This window comes from Macrobrachium rosenbergii, chromosome 30 (assembly GCF_040412425.1).
Source record: "Macrobrachium rosenbergii isolate ZJJX-2024 chromosome 30, ASM4041242v1, whole genome shotgun sequence".
NCBI lineage: Eukaryota > Metazoa > Arthropoda > Malacostraca > Decapoda > Palaemonidae > Macrobrachium > Macrobrachium rosenbergii.
In genome coordinates this window covers 18,992,681-19,012,959 of record NC_089770.1, presented here as the reverse complement: position 1 = coordinate 19,012,959, position 20,279 = coordinate 18,992,681, and the positions used below count along the sequence as shown (strand labels likewise).

Below are 20,279 nucleotides of genomic sequence, written 5' to 3'. Positions count from 1 at the left end.
CAAACCGACAGGTGAGCAGGGCCTCCTCATGCCTGTCGGTAGTTGACTACCTTCTCAATAAGTTTGAATGACTGTTCCAGCTCGCGTTTGCAAGCAAAATCCTTACGTGAAGATGAATATAAAAAAATACAAATTTTAAAATTTGCTGGTTTAACATCAATAATGCAAAAGGTGAATTTGAAGTGGACCAGTAGGCCTTGTTACACTTTATAAATTATTGAGATTTATAAATCTAGTTACTTTTTATTGCTTGTATGCTCAAAACTGTAAAATGTCTCACGATGAAGGTGTGTGTGTTTGTCGTTCTTTGTATAATTGGTCAAATAAATATATAAGCAATGAAAAGTAAAATAGCATTAGTAATATATTTAAATGTTATCCAGTGTTTTGTTTTGACAGTTGGCAACTTGGAACAGAAGTGTCAGTGATTGCAACAATAACTTGCCCTTTAAACAGAAGATATATTTTTTTTTGGCAAAAAACAAGTTTTTGCATTTAATATAGTTGCAGAAATATTTTTATGTAAAATAAACTGATCATGCTTGTAAGCTTTTTATTCAGTTCTGTAGAAAGTTGCAGTGGTAGAAAATCTTCCATAGCGAATAGATCTTGTGCTGGAAGAACATTGAAACATTCAGTTGTTTCAAAGGGAATGTTAAATTTTTGTGACTTGGGAGAGATCTTCATAAGGTTTTGAACTGCATTTGATTATGATAATTTATGATAGACCATTTTGACTGAATAATCACATTTTATTTGTAGAAAAGCAAAGAAAATGCCTCATTTGCTAGTTTTTGTGTTTAAATACTGATTTGGAACTTATAATTTGAGGTTTATTTACAAAGTCAAATTGTTACAGATATGAGGTGTGAAGACCAGTTATTAAAAGACCTTTAAGAGTTGGCTATAGGAAAACTTGACACTGATAGCTTGAGTGGTAATTTTCAGTAGAAATAGATTAATTTTCAAGATATTAAAACTTGTCAATGAACTGAGGTTATTCTGGAGCTTTATTGTAATTTTTAATATTTGTTTGGTCCATTTGGGGATATCCAGCAGTTTTCACAGTTAAGGTTTGTCTGTTAAGTGAGTCCTGGTTAATCTCTTATAAGTAGAGAAGGGACCTCAAGGGGTCCACAGTAACCAGCACTATTCTTCATGACAGTATAAATAAGTAGTAGCAGTTTAGAGTAAATTGTTGCATGTGTGTTAGTGAACTTATACTTTTCAGGCATTCCATGAAGCTGCACAAGCTAAGGGTAAGCCCACAGCTATCCTAGCAAAAACCTACAAGGGCAAAGGTTTCCCATCCATTGAAGATGAAGAGAACTGGCATGGAAAGCCCTTGGGTGGAAAGGCTGAGGAAGTCATTGCTGCAGTGGAAGCTCAGATTCAGAATGCTGGTCCTAATCAACTTGTACCCCAGAAACCATTGCAAGATGATGCCCCTGCGGTAGATTTGAAAGGAATTACCCTCGAATCTCCTCCTAGCTACCAAATGGGTGAGTTAAATTGTCAGTTAATGGAAAACAGGTGCTGGTTGTGTTTTGAAACAGATTATTCAAAATGTCTATGGTGTGTACAAGTCTTGCTGTAATTAACATATAGTTGTGTAAAGCTCATAAAGTTTGCAAAGTATCTTCAACACTAGATTTGAGTTGTGCCTCCATATGCCTCTCATAACTTAAAATCTTGAGCTAATCTGTTGGGGAGTAGCGATGTTTACTGTTCTTTGAGAAAATCGTAGTTAACTTCCAGTAATTGTGAACTGCTTGTCCTTAGGTCAGCTAGTCTATTTAAATTTTATACCAAGGTAGAAAATTGTAGAATAGATGGCTGTTGTACTCGTGTCTGTTTGTGAGACTTGTGTTTACAGCCAGGTTTGCAAAATTAAATGCTGTTGAATGCCACAGTACTCATAAAACTGTATTACACAGTTCTCTGTGACCTAATAAATAGCTTTGTTAGTTTTGTCAGTAGGTGGTTTAGTTGTAAAAGCTATTACACATGGCTAGCCCAGAGTCTTGCATATTACACTTTTGGCCAGTTTAAGCTTGTGGATTTTTGAGTCATAAGAAAAGAGGAAGGTGTTTAAGATAGAAAAAAATGTTGTGTAAGAAGGATGGTGTAGGGGACTACTCTCGATCTCTTTCAGGTATGTAATTTTGTTAATGGTCCTAATACTTGTTTCTTTGGCAGAAAATTTTTCGAGCTATACTTGTTTTTAATGTGTAATGTGGTGGATAGATTTTTTTGCTCTAGTCATAGTTAGAAAATGCATCTGTCTATGCGAGACATACTTGGGTATCTGTATTGGAAATATGGTAAGTAGAAGGAAATTAGGAAGCAAGAGGAAAGGACATAGTATTATATCCTAGACACATTTTGTTCACATCAAATAAAGATAGTGTACATGTAGGTGTCTGTCATTCCAGCTGTTAACCCAGTGCCCATACTTGGCATAGGTCAGTGGGAATGAGAGAGTGGATTAGTTGGACTCCTAATCTTAAAGCATGTGATTAAAACTGCACTTAAGAGACTGGATGTTTTGGAACTTAAGTAAAAAAAAAAAAAAAAAAAAATCTGAAGCCTGGCAGGAGAAAGAACTGAACACTGCAGATTGTTAATATCCCCAGGAAGAGAGGAAGTAGCATCCTGTCTTGGAAAATTCATTGAATTAGTTGCAATTACCAGTCAGCAAATTAAGGCTGAGGAGAGCTGGGTGCAATATACCAAGATCTCATTACATACATACAGTACTGTTAGAAGGAAAAAATAAAAGATCTGCAGATATCAATATTCCAAATAGTCTTTGAATAAGGTTACCCAAGACATTTTTGAGGAGGACTTAGACAAACAAGGCATTAAATTTGCTCTAGAAAGATTTTAGATTTTTTAATATTCAAATTTAAGGTAACTTGTGTCATAGTTTTAAAGTCTTGATTTTCCTTTGATGGGGTCAGGCTTGAAATGAGTCTTGTACTCTGGCTGAATTCCCATCTGATCTGGCATATTTATGCCCCTCCAGCTATTTCCTCATCTACTTTTCTGAACTATTCTTCTTGTCACAATGCATGTCCAAACAAACTGGCTTTTCATATATATTTTCAAGTGCTAGACACATCATTTCTAAAATGAACTTCCCACTGTGCTCAGGCTGTGAATTTGAGCCGTTTGTAGTCTTATCTTTTCAAAATGGCCCTTTTATATCATTGCCCTTACTTGCTTCATAAAGTAGTAGAGGCCTTACACAAAAAAGTTTTTTACTCTTCCTGAAACTACATTTTATTGTCTTTCTTTAATGTCAGTGCCTGCTTCATCCTTTCCATAAGGTAACAATTATACCTCTTCTCTAAGTCATGGTCTTCCACCACCACAAGATGGTGCCTTATATCCTTTGCTTAATTTGCTCTTATAAATTTATTGAAATGGAAACAAATTAGAAATTCATGTTTACACTTACTAAACAGGCATCCCATTCGTATGTGCCGAAAAGTTAAGGTGACAGAAAAAAAGTATTACAGTACTTTAATGGAATGCAAATAAAGGAAGGTCAGTGAAATTAAAGTAGACATAGAGTTATTAATATGGTGTTTACAGTTAGGGTTGAAGTTAAATTAAGAGGAAGAGACTCCAGAACCCTGATGATCACAATTAACAATAATTTAGGAGGCAAGAGTTGGGCTGTTCACAAGTACTATTGGATAGATAAAAAAAGCCTGAAGGTTTAGGAAAATAGTCTAAAGTAACAAGTTTGGTTAGGAGGAGCTTCAGACAATCTAAGTCCATGTACATTTTGTATCAAGAACAATTGTAGAGATTCTTTGGAGTATTTCAGAGTGGATCAGGAGATGTAAGATACAAAAGGTCCCCAGTAGACAATGACTTGCAAATTACCATCATTTAGTTTAACCAGACCACGGAGTTAAAATACTTTTCTCATAGAGGCAGGGGAAGCCATAATGGAAATCAGAAGAAATTTTGGTTTACTTTTTACATGCAAGTTGTTTTGTAAATGGATTTTGCATTAGTAAAAGAATTGGATGGTAGAATGAGAACCCAAATTCAAATTAATTTGCTTAGGCCATTATTATAACTTATTTATTTTTTTCTTTCAAGTTGTGATCAGTGTTTTTCAGGCTTCCAACAGTAATTATTGTTAACCATTTTACCAAGTTCTTACACTTTCCTTTACCTTGTGCCTTTCAGGTGACAAGGTAGCAACAAGACAAGCATATGGCACAGCTTTGGCAAAGCTGGCGCAAAGCAATCCCCGTGTAATTGCCCTAGATGGTGACACCAAAAATTCCACATTCTCCAATGCAATTTTGAAAGTTGATCCTTCAAGGTGAGTTTTGCTAGAACTGTGCTTCAAACGAAAGGCAACTGTACTTAGTATTGTTTAAAAAGTTTTGGCACTTCAAAGTTGAGTTTATGAAGAGGGCTGATAGTATGGTGTAGTGTAAAACCTGAAATACCTCTGTGCAATAGTGTACAGTACCATAGTTTGATGCTATATAATTTGAGGGAAACTGGTTAATTGCAGTCTTCAACAATGTAAGTTTGCTGTGTCTGTGCTTATAATGTAGATTAAAAAGGGGTTTCTTTTTAGCTTTATGCCTGAACAACTGCCTAAGTCATGTTGTACATGTTAGGCTTAGCTTGTCTACAGATTGTGGAAGTTTTATTGGTTACTTGGTAACTTGATCAAACCATTAATTCATGTAATGTGAGCCAGTTCCTCTTTTTTAGTTGACTAGGCTAGTTGGTAAAATTTTTAAGCAGGTTTTGCTGTTCTTAAAGGAGAGTCAACTCTTGCAGCAGTTTTGACTTTTCACTGTATGTAGTTTGATGGAATTAATACTTAGTAGGGCTGTGCTTTTTTACATTTGAAATTGGAACTATCCAAAAAAGTGGTGAAATTGTCATTGGAAAAGAAAGTAAGTTCTAATAGGTATAAGATATATAGGAATCCGTATTTACTTCATGGATAACTTATCTTTGACCAGATTGTTATTACAATGATACGTCTTGCACGTGTGAGCTTTTGTTTCAAGCTAATTTAATAGTGCAGTTTCTGTAACGCTTTTTTTGGTCAGTGTGGTATTTGGTAGTTAAGGCAGGCCAGTCACCTTCCTATTAGAATATGTATGCTAAGTTAATGGTATTTTATAAAGTAACCAGGTTACCCTTTAGTTGGTTATCACTTATATGATGGCACAGTGCACTGGTACTTAGGTTCTCATTTGCATCCATTTTGACCTCAGCTGTATTGGTTCTTAGTAAACTGTTCAACTTTTAACTTTTGTTTTCAACTTTTAAGTGCAAACCCTTGTGACAGTGTAGAAATGAGATTCTGTGGTTTCTTTTAACTTATTTGATGATGGTAATAAAAATGAGGTTAATTGTAAAGTCCTTGTTTTGTGTGTGATGGTGATTCATCCTTACATGTGAAATGCAGACATTTTGATAAAATTTAATATTCAAATATATTAAGTGGTGTTGACTGATATCTTGTAAGAATATTAATGTATACTTTAAAGGGGGGGAACAGTTGTTTAATGGCTGTGAATTTTATCTACCCATAATTTAATTGCAAAAACAAAGTCTTAAAAATAGAATTGGTCTGTAATGAAATTTGAATTATTGATGATACAAGGTAAAGATAGTTTTGGGATTTATGCTTGAAATTTCTTAATGTTGAAAATTAAGAACCAGTCTTACAAAAATTACCTTGTACATACTGTATTGAGTGTTATTTGTTGGTTCCTTGAATTCATTGTCATTTTTATATGGAATTTTCCATATGGGTCTAGGAGGAGCATGAAAATTTAGAATTAAGTAAGGGGTAGGAGTTTGATCCTTATTTTAAAGAAAGTCAACAGGGAAATTTGTTGGTACAGTAGTTGTAGTATTTGCCAAGTTGGGGTAAAAGCAGGTACCACATTGTAGTGAAGGTTGTTAAACATGTTTTTCAAACAGGGCTGACTGGTAACTTTTTATGTAAAAGGTTGCTGATGTCAAGAACTGGGAGCTCTCTTTGATTATAGTACTAGACATTTGGAATTATTTTTTAAAAATAATTTACATAGTCAATTCTGGTGAATTGAATATGTAAAGTTTTAATTTCAAAGTTTGTTTATTAGCACACTTCAGTTGTAAATTTTTTCCAGGTATATTGAGTGTTTCATTGCTGAACAGAATTTGGTTGGTGTAGGTATTGGCACTGCATGCCGTGACAGAACTGTGGCCTTCGTTTCAACTTTTGCTGCTTTCTTTACTCGTGCCTTTGACCAGCTGCGTATGGGAGCTATTTCACAGGTATGTGAATTTCTTGTACAGTACTGTATTTTGATTGATCCCTATACTGTACCATAGTATTGGTAAATAATTTGGTGTTAATTTTGGAGTTCAGAAAATGATCCTGCTTGTAAAACTTCACTAACATTCTAACTTATAAATTTAATAGTATGCATTAACTGTTCAGATTTGATTATGTTGGTGTTTGGTGGGTGATTGATAGATTGCATTTTTTTATGCTTAGCACATTCACTGCTGGTGTTATTAAACATTAATGTATACACTGTTCCTGTGAAAATAAATGGGAAGATTTATTGGAGAAGGAAAACTGTTAGAAAAATGTCTTCTCCTGTAGTGAAAGTTTGATCATTTTACCAAAAATGTGTATATTTTATTACTTTTCAGACAAACCTGAATTGTGTTGGATCTCATGCTGGTGTAAGTATTGGTGAAGATGGCCCAAGTCAGATGGCCCTAGAAGATCTAGCAATGTTCCGCAGTATTCCTGGATGTACAGTTTTCTATCCATCTGATGCAGTTTCAACAGAACGAGCGTGTGAGTTGGCTGCTAACACTCAGGGGATCTGCTTCATCCGTACATCTCGTCCAGGCACTGCCGTGGTTTATGATAATGATCACCAGTTCCAGGTTAGTTTTATGTAATGTCCATTGTTAAGGTCATGTCATAATTTTCATCTGTTTTCTTGGGACCATTTTATAAATAATTGGACTTACTGCAGGTATTTATGTCCTGGGTATGGTATGAAATTGATAACTTCAGAGTCTGGGTTTTAGAAGGTCAGTTTGATTAGGACATGCCTCAGTATTAAGAGAGCTCATTCAAGTTTCAGTGTCACCTTATAAAACAGTCTGGTGATTGGTTTAAAGAGAAAATTACATTGGCTTTACATTAACTGTGCTGATGCTGACTGTTTCAGATTGGAAAGGCTAATGTTTTGAGGTCATCTGGCGAAGACAAGGCTCTTCTCATTGGTGCTGCTATTACCCTGCGTGAAGCAATGACTGCCGCTGATAACCTTGCCCAAGAAGGTATCAATGTTCGTGTCATGGATCTTTTCACAATAAAGCCCATTGACCAGGAGGCCATTATTAAGAATGCCAAAGAATGTGGTGGTCGTATTGTTGTGGTTGAGGATCACTACCCAGAAGGTAAGCTTCAATCTCCACTCACTGTTGCTGATGTGTTTTTCATGAACTGAATTTTTCTTCATTCATGCTACATAAAGACCATCTATGGTTGGCTTGTTAGAAATACTTGAATTTTATTTCAAAGGGCAAACTAGCAATCAATTGGCAATGTATCTAAGTCTTGAAGGTAAGAACTAGTTGTTAAATTCTTCTGATCATGAATGGAGGAGTATGAAGAAAAATGAGAACTAGGATCAAATTCTGTCCAGAAAGATTCTAGTGATAGTTGTTTTTAGTCCGTAAGTGCTACAGGTATTTACAAACACTGCTACTTGAAGGTGGGGAGTTTTAACTACTGGTAGGTAATGAATTAACTACATACATACATTTCATTAAACCAAGTATTTACTTGATCATGAAAAGGGGTACTACATTAAACTTTTTCAAAATGTTTACCAAAGCATATTTGATCTGACAGGAAACAAACCCTTTCATACGTGGAGTCTCGGCACAAGGTGCGCTACAGCTGTCTTGGCTTAAAATGGTGTTACCAAGGCTAATGGCCTGAGAAGACCTCATTCATCCTGCCTCTCCCACTGTTTTCTCAGCCATCCCAGCAACTGGTTGTCTTGTAACTCTCCCATTTTTGTGGCAGAGATTTTTGTGTGTGCCACTTGCAAGGGATATTCGTGGGTTTGCCGCTGCTTACAGTTCCCCTTTTGTGCTTGTACTTCACCAGTAACCAAATGAATGAAGAATTACTAGAAGTTTGTGAGATTAATTTTGGGCACAAGTTGTTAGTTTGCATTCTTTGTTAATAATGTACAAGCCGCATGGGCAATCTTTGTCTGTACTGTGGGTTGTGTGTGTCTCACTAGTGTTGTGAGCCCTGTGTCTGTTGTTAGGGCTACTGTGGAGAAAATAGCCTAAATTCAGGTGCTGCATTGATGAGGGTAGGCTGTGCAGTAATTTACGGCAGAGAGGACCAGGGACATGATCCTGAGGCTGTCAGGCGTTAGGTAGAGTAGTCAACTGGCATAAGTCTGGGTTGATCCCCAAGAAGAACACCAACTGTTTGGGGTGGATGTTAGACATGGAGAGGGCAAGGGCCTTCCCGTCGAAGAAGAGCAAAACTAACAGGTGGAACTTCTCCGTGCTGTGACACCCCAGCCAGTGAGGAAATGGTAGATCCCCTGCCTCTGCCATCTGAGCTCCCTTGAGAAGCTGCTTCTGAGGGCAGAGGGCACACCTGCTCACCCAGTGGTAGATGAGAGACCTGACAGTGATTGAAGGAGAATCCGTTGCAGCCCATAGAATTGATTGGGAGAGTAGAGGAAGACCTGATGGGATAGAGGGACCCAGTGAACTTGACGTTGGGAGTACTACCCAGCAACCTTCCCAAGGGCTGCTTGTGTTCTCAGGCACCTCCCAAAAAGCAGGGGCCCAGACCTCAACGGGAAGTGTGTTTTGAGGAAGTTGGGCCTAAGCAGAATGTAGAGCACACAAACCTCCGGAGATGGAAGCGGCACGGCTGGTTCTCTAGTGCCTCCAACATCACCTAGTAGGCCACCTAGGCGTTATGAACAACACAAGAGCGATAGGCCACGTCAACAAACAGAAAGAGACAGTCTCCCCAGTCCTAGAGACCTGGCAGTGAGGATGTACTTGAACTGGTTTTAGCTAGCTGGTAACACAGTTTCCAAAATACTGCTCCCAGTACTAGGCGGAGGGCAGTGATGCCTTCCAACATCTACTAGTGCAAGGGTGTATGGATGACCCTGGTGGCCACAGGCTGAGTGGTATGTCAACCTGCAGCACCTGCAGGGGAACATTCCAAGAGTTGCCCCAATTGCCCATTCTTCTCATGCAGGAGTACAATGGAAGGTGCCATCTCAGCATAGCTGCCCTCTGGCTAAATGGTTAGAGACAATCTAACAACTCTTCTGAAAGAAATTTTCAAAGGTCTCTTTAGCAGCCATTGTAGTTAGACCCACCTCCACTGGGGTCGTACCAGAGGATATGGAGGATATGGACAAAGTACTGTCTTTGGGGTTTTCTGAGGGATCAAAATCCTAAGGCAGTAATGAAGGACATTGCAGATTTCTGGTCTTCCTGAGATGTGAAAAGACCTTGGCAGTAACTGCCATCATATGTTTCAGGGGAACCCTCACCCAAGTTTTCTGGCCAAGAGGCATCAACCTCTCCAAGTATAGGGTGTTGTCAGCCATTCTAAGGGATTTTCTGCAAGAATTGCCCTCTTAAAGGGGTAAGGGCCCTGGAGTTGGACATCACCAAGGTCCTAGCTACCTTACAGAGAGCCCCTTATGAGCCCTTCTGCCAGGCCTCTGACAGAAACCTCATCCACAAGACTGTATTTCTTCTGGCACTCGTTTCTGCTAAGAGGGTCGGAGATCTGCAAGACTTGATGTTGTTGCCCATGCTAAGGGTTAGGTGTCCTTGTCCCTGTAGCTTCATAGTAGAGTTTGTGGCAAGACTCAAGACCCCTCAGATTCAAAGGTTCTTCAATCCCTCCCTCAAGGACTTTGTTGAGGGAGACAAGATGATGTTGCTTGGTCCTGTCAGAACCCTAGAGCAGTTTCTAAAGGGGACAGCACCTTGGAGACCTGGATGCAAGAGGCTCATTATCAGTCAGGGCCAAAATGGAGGAGGGGGGTCTCTAGAAACACCAACTTCTGGTGGAGATAAGTCGTCACAAGGGCCTACTACTCTGACGGGCACAGCAGTCTCCAGGAAAAATAAAGGCCCATGATATATGGGCCATTGCCCCTTCAGTGGCATACAGGAGGAACTTCTCCCTGCTGCAAGTGTTGAAGGCAGGCATATGGGTTCCTCCCTGTTGCAAGTGTTGGAAGTTGCAAACCATGTTCTCATCTTTCTGCCTGAGAAAGAGAACCCACAAGCCCCTAGACATGTATATCCTGGGTTCCATAGTCATAGCCTAACAAGTTGTCTTGAGTGTTAGAGCCCACACCCCCCTCCTATTTCGGGGTGGATGGGCTCCACCACAGAGGACTAGGGAGGACCTATCAAGGCTTCATGAAGGACTGGTGAGTACAGGATGTTATGCCACATTTTTGTAGCAGCTAGGCTTAAGACCTTAATGACCTATAGTTAGTGCCTAAGAGTCAATCTCCATTTATGAAATTGGGTTTGTATTCCCATTGGAACAAATCACAAATTTTTTAAGTAACTTGTATTTTTACTATGATGAAAATCTACCCTCTGGTAGTCAGTCTATTCACCACAAGAACAGTAGACCGGGCCACAGAGGCTGATTCAACAGTGGAAGAGGCAGGGCAAATGAGGTCCTTCCAGGACGTTGGCCTTGGCAGTAGGATTTTAGATAGCCGCAGCACACCTTGCTTTAAAAGGTTATTGGTAATAAATCAGTTAAGAAAATAGTTAATCTTCATAATTTTTTCTGTTAAATTTTTAAAGAATGCAAGTTACTAGGTATAATTAGAAATTTTTTTTAAAATGAACCTTCTGGCCAGTCATGTAAGTTTTTATTTTAAATAAATTGTCTGGTTAAATTTAATCTTCATTATTAACATTATATTACAGATTGGTGATATGATTTTAAATTCTCATGAATACGGTAGAGGTAAAGGCTGACCATGCCCACATTTAACAGTAGCTTGCATTAGAAACTTGCCTGGATTTATACAGGAATTTTAAAAAAGACCTAGGAATGAAATTTTGTAGATATGCATACTGAACTTCAAACATTTTATGGAATTTTTCTTACCTAGGTGGATCTTGGAACCTTTGCAATTGTTGCTGTAAAAAATTGTTCCATTTTGTTCAGATTTAAATCTATGAACTTGAGAGTAAGCTTTTTGCATATGAGAATGCTTACTTTCCTCTAAATTGTAGCTATAACCAGTTGTTGCATTGTTTTTTCTCTAGTTCAAAACCAAGAACTTTCAGGAAGCTTTTGATTATTTGCGCTAACTTTCTTCGAAATTGTGTTATTGTAACAAGTGTTGCCTTCTGTTGTTAGGATAACTCAGAACTATGACCTTAAAGGCAGTTTTGATTATGAGAATGCTTACTCTCCACCTATGATTTTGATATAGTTAGGTATGCATTACAATTTTGGAGAATTTCATAAACCATCGAGTGGAAAAGTGAAAAGTCCTTAAGCCTATTTTACAAGTCCATTCCAAAAGCAAATATTTTTTAATGTTTGAGGGCAGGTAATGAATTTTTCATTCTTTGATAGTAATGGGAGGTTCCGTTGCTTGACTATTGAGCAATATTCTTGCTTGACTATTGAGCAATATTCTTATATATTTGTATTCCATACTGTAAATGTAAAATTATAAATTTCATCCTCAAGGTGGTATTGGTGAAGCTGTTAAGTCTGCTGTAGCAATGGAACGTGACATCGTCGTAAAGCACCTTGCTGTTCCTCGTGTTCCACGCTCTGGAAAGTGTGACGAACTTCTTGAAATGTTTGGGATATCTGCAAAGGCTGTGGCTGATGCTGTTCGTGAAGTACAGTCATTCTAGTGTGCTAGTTTATGATGAGATATTTAAGTGAACTTTATTTTGAAAGAGGTTTATTTTTAGCACTTTTTCCATTTATAAGGATGGATGCATTCCATAAAGATAATTCCAGTGAGTTGCTTAGTCACTTAATCGCTTGACTTGTCTGAATCATTCCATTGAAAGAGAGGTCACTTCACTATTAGTTTTTAAGGCTTGTTGCAGAGACCTGTTTCATGTAATTATTTAAACCTGCCTTTATGGTAGGGAGAAGTATTAAGTGTTGGACCTCCCTGGGGGCCAATGTGATAGAGGAAATGAAATGCTTAGTGGAAAATATAAATTGCTTGTTTTGTTTCTAGCTTTCATGAATTAGAGATGTAAAGTATTTGATAATAGAAAATTTTTATTTAACGGGAATAAATGTTGTTATATAGGTATGCTTTTATTTATCCTTTTTCAGTATCCTTTGAAAATAAACTTTTTTTTTTTTTTTTTTAACCATTCTGAAATAGTATGTAAGCAGTTCACACTATCTAGGCTAACTGGAGTATCAAAATATTTGTTTACAGTGTTAGAGTCCTTGACTTTTCATTATATGTAGCATATGCTGTGAAAATGTTATGATGCTGAGAATGCCCAATTATTGGTTATAAGCCAAAATGTGCTTGGTTTTGTAATGGAGTTTTCATAAATTATTCACTCAACTCAAATAAGGCTATTAATTCTGTATACTGTAGGTGCAGAGATGGAATTACAAATAAAGATTCTTGGTGCAAGGATTAAGTTATGAAATCAGGTTCCTACTGTGAACATTGGATGGGCTAACAAATCTATTTTATTAGAATGTGAAGGAAATGGCATTAGTTCAAGGCTGTTCCCTAATGGAACAAATAGAATTCTGACCAGGTTGTGTGAAAGAAATTTTTAGATTGTGATGAAAGCTCATAATGTTATAACTTATTCTTTCCTAACTTTATGGCTGTTAAATTTGTAAATCTAGAACAGCAAAGGAATTGAATTTAGTGTTAGCAGAATTCAGCTTCATACCCTATTGCATACTTCTTGATCTATTCAAGGCCTCTTTAAAGGCAAATGCCTGGGACTTGGCATTTGGAGACAGCAGCGACCACAGTGAGGGCAGCATTACATGTGAAATGTGTTGGTTTTCTACCAGGACAACAGCACAAAAGTGCCCTTTATGCTACCTGAGGGATCATTAGAGAGAAATTATCTGAAATTCTATAGAAAAAGCTTTGCAGCTTAGTAATTCAGAAGTGATTGGAGAGAATGCAGCTCTTGGTACAAATAAGATAAATTTAAATTTTAGCCATGCAGATTCTCCCAGAGAGTAAGATTTTGACTGGTGTGGTTAAGCTACTCAATGTCTGTGAATGAAAGGAGAAAATTTGTGGAAGGTAAAGTTATACATTAAGTGGTAAAAGGCAGAAAGCAATGCTACATCGTGCCAGAAAAATGCTTGACAGTGCTTTATTGATGTTTACAAACTTTAAGGCACCCTATAAGGAGAGAGGAATCTTAGGATTGTCAAGTCCTGTGTGAATGCTAGATGTTAATGAGACGAAGTATTGTTTTCGAGTTCTAAGTGCTGGTAACATAAGTCATTTGCTTTCTTAATGCAATTCTTCAAATTTAGAAAGTTTCCCAACTTTTAACTGGGTAAAAGTTCTGATAGTTCAGCTGGAGTGGATGTTGAACATCTATTTATCATATCCTTTTTTTCATGAGTTAGGTTGATGTTTGAAATGTTTTTTGATCCAGGTAAATCCAGTCAAACTCAACTTCCTGGCAGAGTAGGTTTTACCATTGTTTACATTACTGTACAGCTGTTCAATATTTGGCAAGAGGCTAGCCCCGTAACATTCAGCTCTGGAACTGAAAATACAGTGATTTTCTTGAAAGTCTCGCCATTGCAGTAAACAGTTCTGAAGAACTGACACTTGCTCAACTATGGTAAAACTGGTGTACATAATCGGGTACAGTACACAAGAAGGGTCCCCTTCAAACTGGAGGGAATAAAAAGATTAACAAAATTCCAGAACCTATAAGGCTAGGCTGATGGTCGAGCAAAACCACTTTGTTCTAAACATTGAAGTTGCCAGATGACTAAATGTGCCATTGGTTGCACCTGAAGGGTAACTAAAGGTGGTAATTCCTTCGTGAAGTTAGTTTGAGGTATGGTACCAAGTCACATAATTAGATTTTAGCAGGCCTTGCCCAAAGGATTTATGCCATAGTGTGTCACATCTCATCTGGGCCTCTCTTTCTCAGGGAAGGGGGGGTTAATATCTCTTGTCTGCTATTAGACAACAAATCCTTTACTTTATCAAGCAGGCTAATCTTGACTCAATTCCAAGAGTTCATGATATTAGAGCTGTGGCCACCTCCATTAACTACTTCCATTACATGAATTTCACGGATCTTACCAAATACACTGGTTGGAAGTCACCCTTGGTTTTCAAACGTCACTGTTTGAAATCCTTAGAAGCTCTTAAATTCTCAGCAGTCGCGGCAGGGAACGTTGCCCCTCCCTCTGGTACCCTTTCTGATTCCTAGTCAATTCCTTCTCCACTGCCTCAGTTATCCCCTTACAGTCATTTCAGTCAGGCGTGCCTTGACTTACTCACCTGACCGTGTTATCTGTATATTAGTCTAATTGACACATTTATGTTATTATGTTTTCAATTTTGTATAGTTATTTTGTTTGTGTATTTTTTTTTTTTTATTTTGTCATGTTAATTTTAAGCTCCCATCAGTTTCATTTGTACATTATTGTTATTTTGGTGGACCTTTGGTCTTCTGTTCCCCTTACATTTTGTTATCTCTTGCAGTTTAAGAATGATATTTATTTCTCTGTTAATTTTTCACCGGCTGACACGGGACCCGATCCAGAAAAGGGATTTTGACAAAGGAAAAATCTATTTCTGGAGAGGGGACCGTGTCACCCGGTGACCCACCTCTGTCATGTGTCGTGTCCCCCCCATAGTAAACATCATTCTGGTGGGGTGATGCTTTCATGGAATGCGGCTAGCGGTGATTTGTGTGCTGTCCGCGAGTGGTGCATGGGTTTGTAACGGCACCTCTCTGTGGGACTTGACTTTGGGATCTCTATAGGATAAGGTTCCGTGTTTTTATAGTTCACCCTTTTCCATACACGACTCCATCTAATGGAGCTCGCTCTGGGGGTAGTAACTCCAGCATTTCATTTAGCTTTCTCTGGTATCTAGCAACGGAATTACCTAGAAATAAGTGCTGAATGGACTTTTTCACCGGGTGACACGGTCCCCTCTCCAGAAATAGATTTTTCCTTTGTCAAAATCCCTTACTTAACTGCTAATCTTTCTTCATTTCTTCCATCTTGTTTTCCAGCATCTCTTACTTCTTTGTGCAAGTATGGGGGTTTCTCCAAGTTTCACCTTTAGATCCTTGTACTTCAAATAATATATTTTATGGATCTTTATATTGCTCTCCAACCACTCCAACTTCCTCTTTTCACCATCTTGAGTGGTGGATGTCCGAAAGTGCCTTGGTGCTTGGTATTACTGTATTGGCAAAACATTCATGGTCTTCCATTAACTCCAAAGTATATGTTCTAAAAGGGAAAAATGTGCAAGGTAAAGTTAAGTTGTGTAGCAAGAGTGTAAAGTGGTTTTTGGAACTCCTAAAAAGTGAAAAGGAGAGAAAAGTGCACAAGCTGTTAAAGGGAAAGTGTAGAGCACCTAAGCTTCTATTTACTGTTCCATACATGTCTTGTAAATCACGTCGCAGTGAGGGATTGCTATTGAAAGTAACAGCGTGTTATAGGTGTTCAGGAATGCATAAGTTTGAAATATGTAATGGATTTTTTATCTTCATGTAATGTAAAAGAAGAGCTGATAATAGACAGTTTGAGGAGGATGATATGGTGAAGGTGGCAGGGGGACCATTGAAGGAGGTAAGATGTTAGTTTCCATGGTGTCATACTGGAATTTGATGCTGAAAGCTAGGGAATGCCAAAATAAAAAGTATTGACATAGTAAGGCTACTATTAAATAATAATGGTTTATTATGCATAAAAAATTAATCCTTGGTGTGTGAGAGACTTGGACACACACAATAAAATGGGAATAGAAAAGGTGGCACAACAAAGCACTGCGAATGCTGACAGATGCTGGAAAGATCTTAAAAGCTCTCCAAACCTGTTGCAAATCTGGGGAGGATGATTATGGCAATTGACATCTGTCCAGAACTTTTGTTTTCATAGCTTGTTCTGATTCTGTTGACAAAATTTACAGGGGAAAAATCTTGGCAATTAAAGGTTACTTTACCAAAATTCTTTCCTGCCTTTATTCTGCATACATTACAAATTATGTGTTTGGAAGTTCTGCTTGCATGCTTACATTTTGTAATTTTTTTTAATTATAGCCTTTCGTATATATTGCACCAGCATGATGTGTAATTTTGGTACATTATATGCTTAGTAATGTTTGTTCCAGTGGGAATACAAAACTACGTTTTCATAAGTGGTGTTCTTGATGCAAGGCGCGTTGCAGCTGTCTTGAAATAAAAACGAAATTCTATCACTAAGGCTAATGGCCTGGAGGGACCTCATTTGCCCTGCCTCTTCCACTATTTTCTCAGTTGTCCAAGCGATGATTGTGACTGTCTCCCATTCTCATGGCTGAGATTTTTTCTTTGTGCATGCCACACGCGTAATATGCTCCTGTGTTTTATACTGCTTACACTTCCCCCTTCTGTGCTTGTCCCTCTCTGGTAGCCAAGTGAATGGAGAATTAATAGAAATTTATGAGATTCTGAGGCACAAGGTCATTAGTATGCTTTCTTTATTTGTGAGCCACCTGGGCAACCTTTGTCTGTGCTATGAGATGTGTGTCTAACTAGCGTTGCAAACCCCTTTGTCCAGTTTTATGACTACTGTGGAGAAAATAAACCCAAATTCAGGTGTTTTTGATGAGGGTAGGCCATGCGGTAATTTACGGTCTCAACAAAGGGAGATACACATTCACTTGTTGTTCATGTTAAGGGAGAACATGTTTGAGGAAACTACAATGTGTCTTTTGCTTCCCTTCCCCCTCCCATGATTCCCTCTTCCCCAAGGCTCCCTCCATCAGCTGACTCCTCTTGCTTCTACTGTCATTCCTGAGTCAACATCTGAGGGAGAACCTGTGTCAGACAGATAGAGAAGATACAGTGATGCAAGGAGGTTAGACATCCTTTCAGAAGGTTCAAGATTCCAATAGGGTAGCCCATGTTATTCCCTTGGGTGATCTCCCCCCCCACCTTCCCCTGACTTCGACGAGTAAAAGGAAGGGAGAGCAATTCAGGCCTATGAAGCAACTGATGCCCCATGCTGACTCCCTCCTCTCCCCCTGTGCCCATTCCCAAAGTAGAGAGGGAGAGAGAATTTTTGACACCTGAGAGTCAGGGAAAGGGAGGAGAGAGAGTTTCCTTGCTAATGGAAGGAGAGCAGTGAGATGATTTGCACTCAATCTTGATGCCACCCAGAGTTTAACACCCACCGCCCTTCTCTCTCTCCTTTGACGAGTTGCTCCTCCACAGTAGATAGCAACAGAGGCACCAGGGCTTTAGATCTGGGTGATGAGGGGTTTCGCCTTGCCCCTCTCCAACTTGGGATTCATGAGAAGCAGACAACAATCGATGACTCAGAGGCTGATTCAGGAGGTTCTGGACATCAAGAGGTTTTCCATAGCCCTCTCCATTCCCTGACAGAATTCCAAGAGGTTTTGCTGTGATCCCCTCCACTGCAGGATTTGTAGGGGGGGGCGGCACCACGACCCCGAGGATAGCGACCCCACCCCAATACATTGAGCCATTTTTCATCAGGTGCCCTCTCTGTTCCAAGACCAAACATCAAGAGTTTCATCACAACTTGAGGAGGTAGAACAGACGAAAACCAGTAGGCATGCCCTACCACCCTACCGTGAGCAGTGTAGCATCAGGTTCCAGCAGCAGGAGACCTCATCCCAACCTTGGAGCAGATTAGACTGGTTTGAGCTGGCTGCCAGTGTAAAGTTGCCACTGTAAAGATCCCCAACACCAGAGAGTGAGCAGCAATGCAAGATGCATTCCTACATCTTGGGGATGTCATGGACATGTATGTCTTCCCTCTGTTCAGTCAACCGAGAAGGGTACAAGACAGGCTCTACCAGTCCAAGGGTCTGTGGATGACCCTGGTGGTCCTCTGGTGTCCACAGGCCGGTGGTATGCTGCACCTTCAGGGGGACGTTCCAAGAGAAATGCCCCAGCCATCCAACCTTTTCGTAGAGAAGCATAACAGAAGTTGCCATTGCAGCTAAGACGCCTTCCGGCTTCACAGTTGGAGACTATCCAACAGCTCCTCTGAAAGAAGGGATTTTCAAAGGGCTCTGCAGCAGCCATTAAAGATACCCTCGAGCCTTGTCCACTGGGGGCTAACAGGAAGTAGACAAAGTACTGATATTGGGGTCGTCAGAGGGATCAAGATCACCTCAAGGTGACTGCGAAGGACACTGCAGACTTCCTGGTCTTCCTAAGGCAGGAAAAGACAAAGACCCTTTCAGTAATTGTCATCAGGGGCTACAGGGCAACCCTCACCCAGGTCTTAAGGCTGATGGGCAACGACCTCTGCCACCCTAAGGGATTTCTGTAAGCATTGTCCTCCTAGAGAGGTAAGAACCCCAAAGTGGGACATCACCAAGGTCCTCGCTGCCTTACAGGGAGTCCCCTACAAGCCTTCTACCAGGCGTCAGACAGGAACCTCACCCTCAAGATTGTATTCCTCCTGGCACTCGTTTCTGCCAAGAGGGCCTACCCCACAGGGGGCTAGTGCCGTCAGTGCACCTCATGTGGTGTACTGTTGGTATTACTTAAGGTTTTTGCAGCTTGCCTTCGGCCCCTAGCTGCAACCCCTTTCGTTCCTTTTACTGTACCTCCTTTCATATTCTCTTTCTTCCACCTTACTCTCCACCCTCTCTTAACAATTGATTCATAGTGCAACTGCAAGGTTTCCCTCCTGTTACACCTTCCAGATCTTTTACTGTTAATTTCCATTTCAGTGCTGAATGACCTCACAGGTCCCAGGGCTCGGCCTTTGGCCTTAATTCTATATTCAGTTCAGTTCAGTTCAAGAGGGTCTAGGAGCTGCAAGACTTGTCATATGTTGTCACCCATGCTGAAGGTTGGGCATCTGTGTCCCTACATTTTTGTAACAGGGTTCATGGCCAAGACTCAAGACCCCTCAGTCCTGGACCTCAGATTCGAAGGTTTTTCCATCCCCTTCTTCAAGGCCTTCATTGGGGCGGGAGACAAAGATATGTTGTTTGGTCCAGTCAAGCTCAGAAAAATACAGAGCATAGTTGTATAAGGAGGAAAAGTTATGGTAAGTGGAGTGAACCCTTTCAGCTGGGGCATTCTGAGGCTTTGTGCAGCTAACATGAGGGGAGGAAGACATGTTTCATATTTGATGAGGGCTGGAAGATCACATGTCAAGTTGTCAGTTATCAGTGAAGTGACAAGTCTATAGAAATTCAAAACTAAATGACATCCTGCAACATAGACAATGAAATAATATACGTGTATATATATGTATACCATCAAGTTTATTTTATTCCTTCAGAACTATACAAAATAAAATGCAGGATTTATTTCCACTGCTAAACTACAATTGCCCTTGAAAAGTAACATCATACAAATTTTCAGTGAATCTGGGAAATTGACTATGGATATCGGTCATTCCCAGGTTTCCTACTTTTCCATGAATATTTTGTGTTGCTCCTTGCTGTGGCAAGAAGCCTTTTATCCTTTGCAACTGTTGTGAAAGAGCCAGCATAACTCTGTTCGAAATTGAGGGTTACAAGGAGTTTGGATTTAATGAGCTCAATGGAGCACCTATTCCTGTTGTCAGTCCACTTGTTTTGCATAATTGCAAATGTAATTTTAAAATAATGATGTTCAGACAGCCAAATACAGAACAAATGGCTTTCTGTACTGGTTCACTACAGAACGCAACATTTCACTCTCCAATACAGAGCGAATCCATATTTTACAGAACAGGTGGCAACCCTAGCTCAGAGCCCTAAAGCAGCATCTGAAGAGGGTGGCACCCCAGAGACCTGATTGTAAGATGCTCTTTGTTAGTATGGGAAAAACAAAGCAGTAGGTCCCTAGAAACACCATGTCCTTCTGGTGGAGGGAAATCATCACAAGGGCCTACAACTCCAAAGGGCGCACAACAGTCTCCAGGAAAGTTAAAAGCCCGACTTCCTGGCCATTGTCCCCATCAGTGGCATACAAGGAGG

The 20,279-nt window shown here is 39.6% G+C and overlaps 1 protein-coding gene across 2 annotated transcripts in view; it reads left to right on the top strand.

The window, feature by feature from the left end:
- LOC136855114 (transketolase-like protein 2) overlaps positions 1–12,397 on the top strand; it is a 42,355-nt gene extending 29,958 nt beyond the window's left edge. For both annotated transcript variants that reach the window (XM_067131948.1, XM_067131947.1), the window contains 6 exons: positions 1,232–1,502; positions 4,210–4,348; positions 6,174–6,321; positions 6,706–6,948; positions 7,239–7,470; positions 11,813–12,397. In XM_067131948.1, the coding sequence (XP_066988049.1) occupies positions 1,232–1,502; positions 4,210–4,348; positions 6,174–6,321; positions 6,706–6,948; positions 7,239–7,470; positions 11,813–11,985 (1,206 nt within the window). In that variant the 3' untranslated portion in view covers positions 11,986–12,397. The remainder of the gene's footprint in view (positions 1–1,231; positions 1,503–4,209; positions 4,349–6,173; positions 6,322–6,705; positions 6,949–7,238; positions 7,471–11,812) is intronic.
- The last annotated feature ends 7,882 nt before the right edge of the window (positions 12,398–20,279 follow it).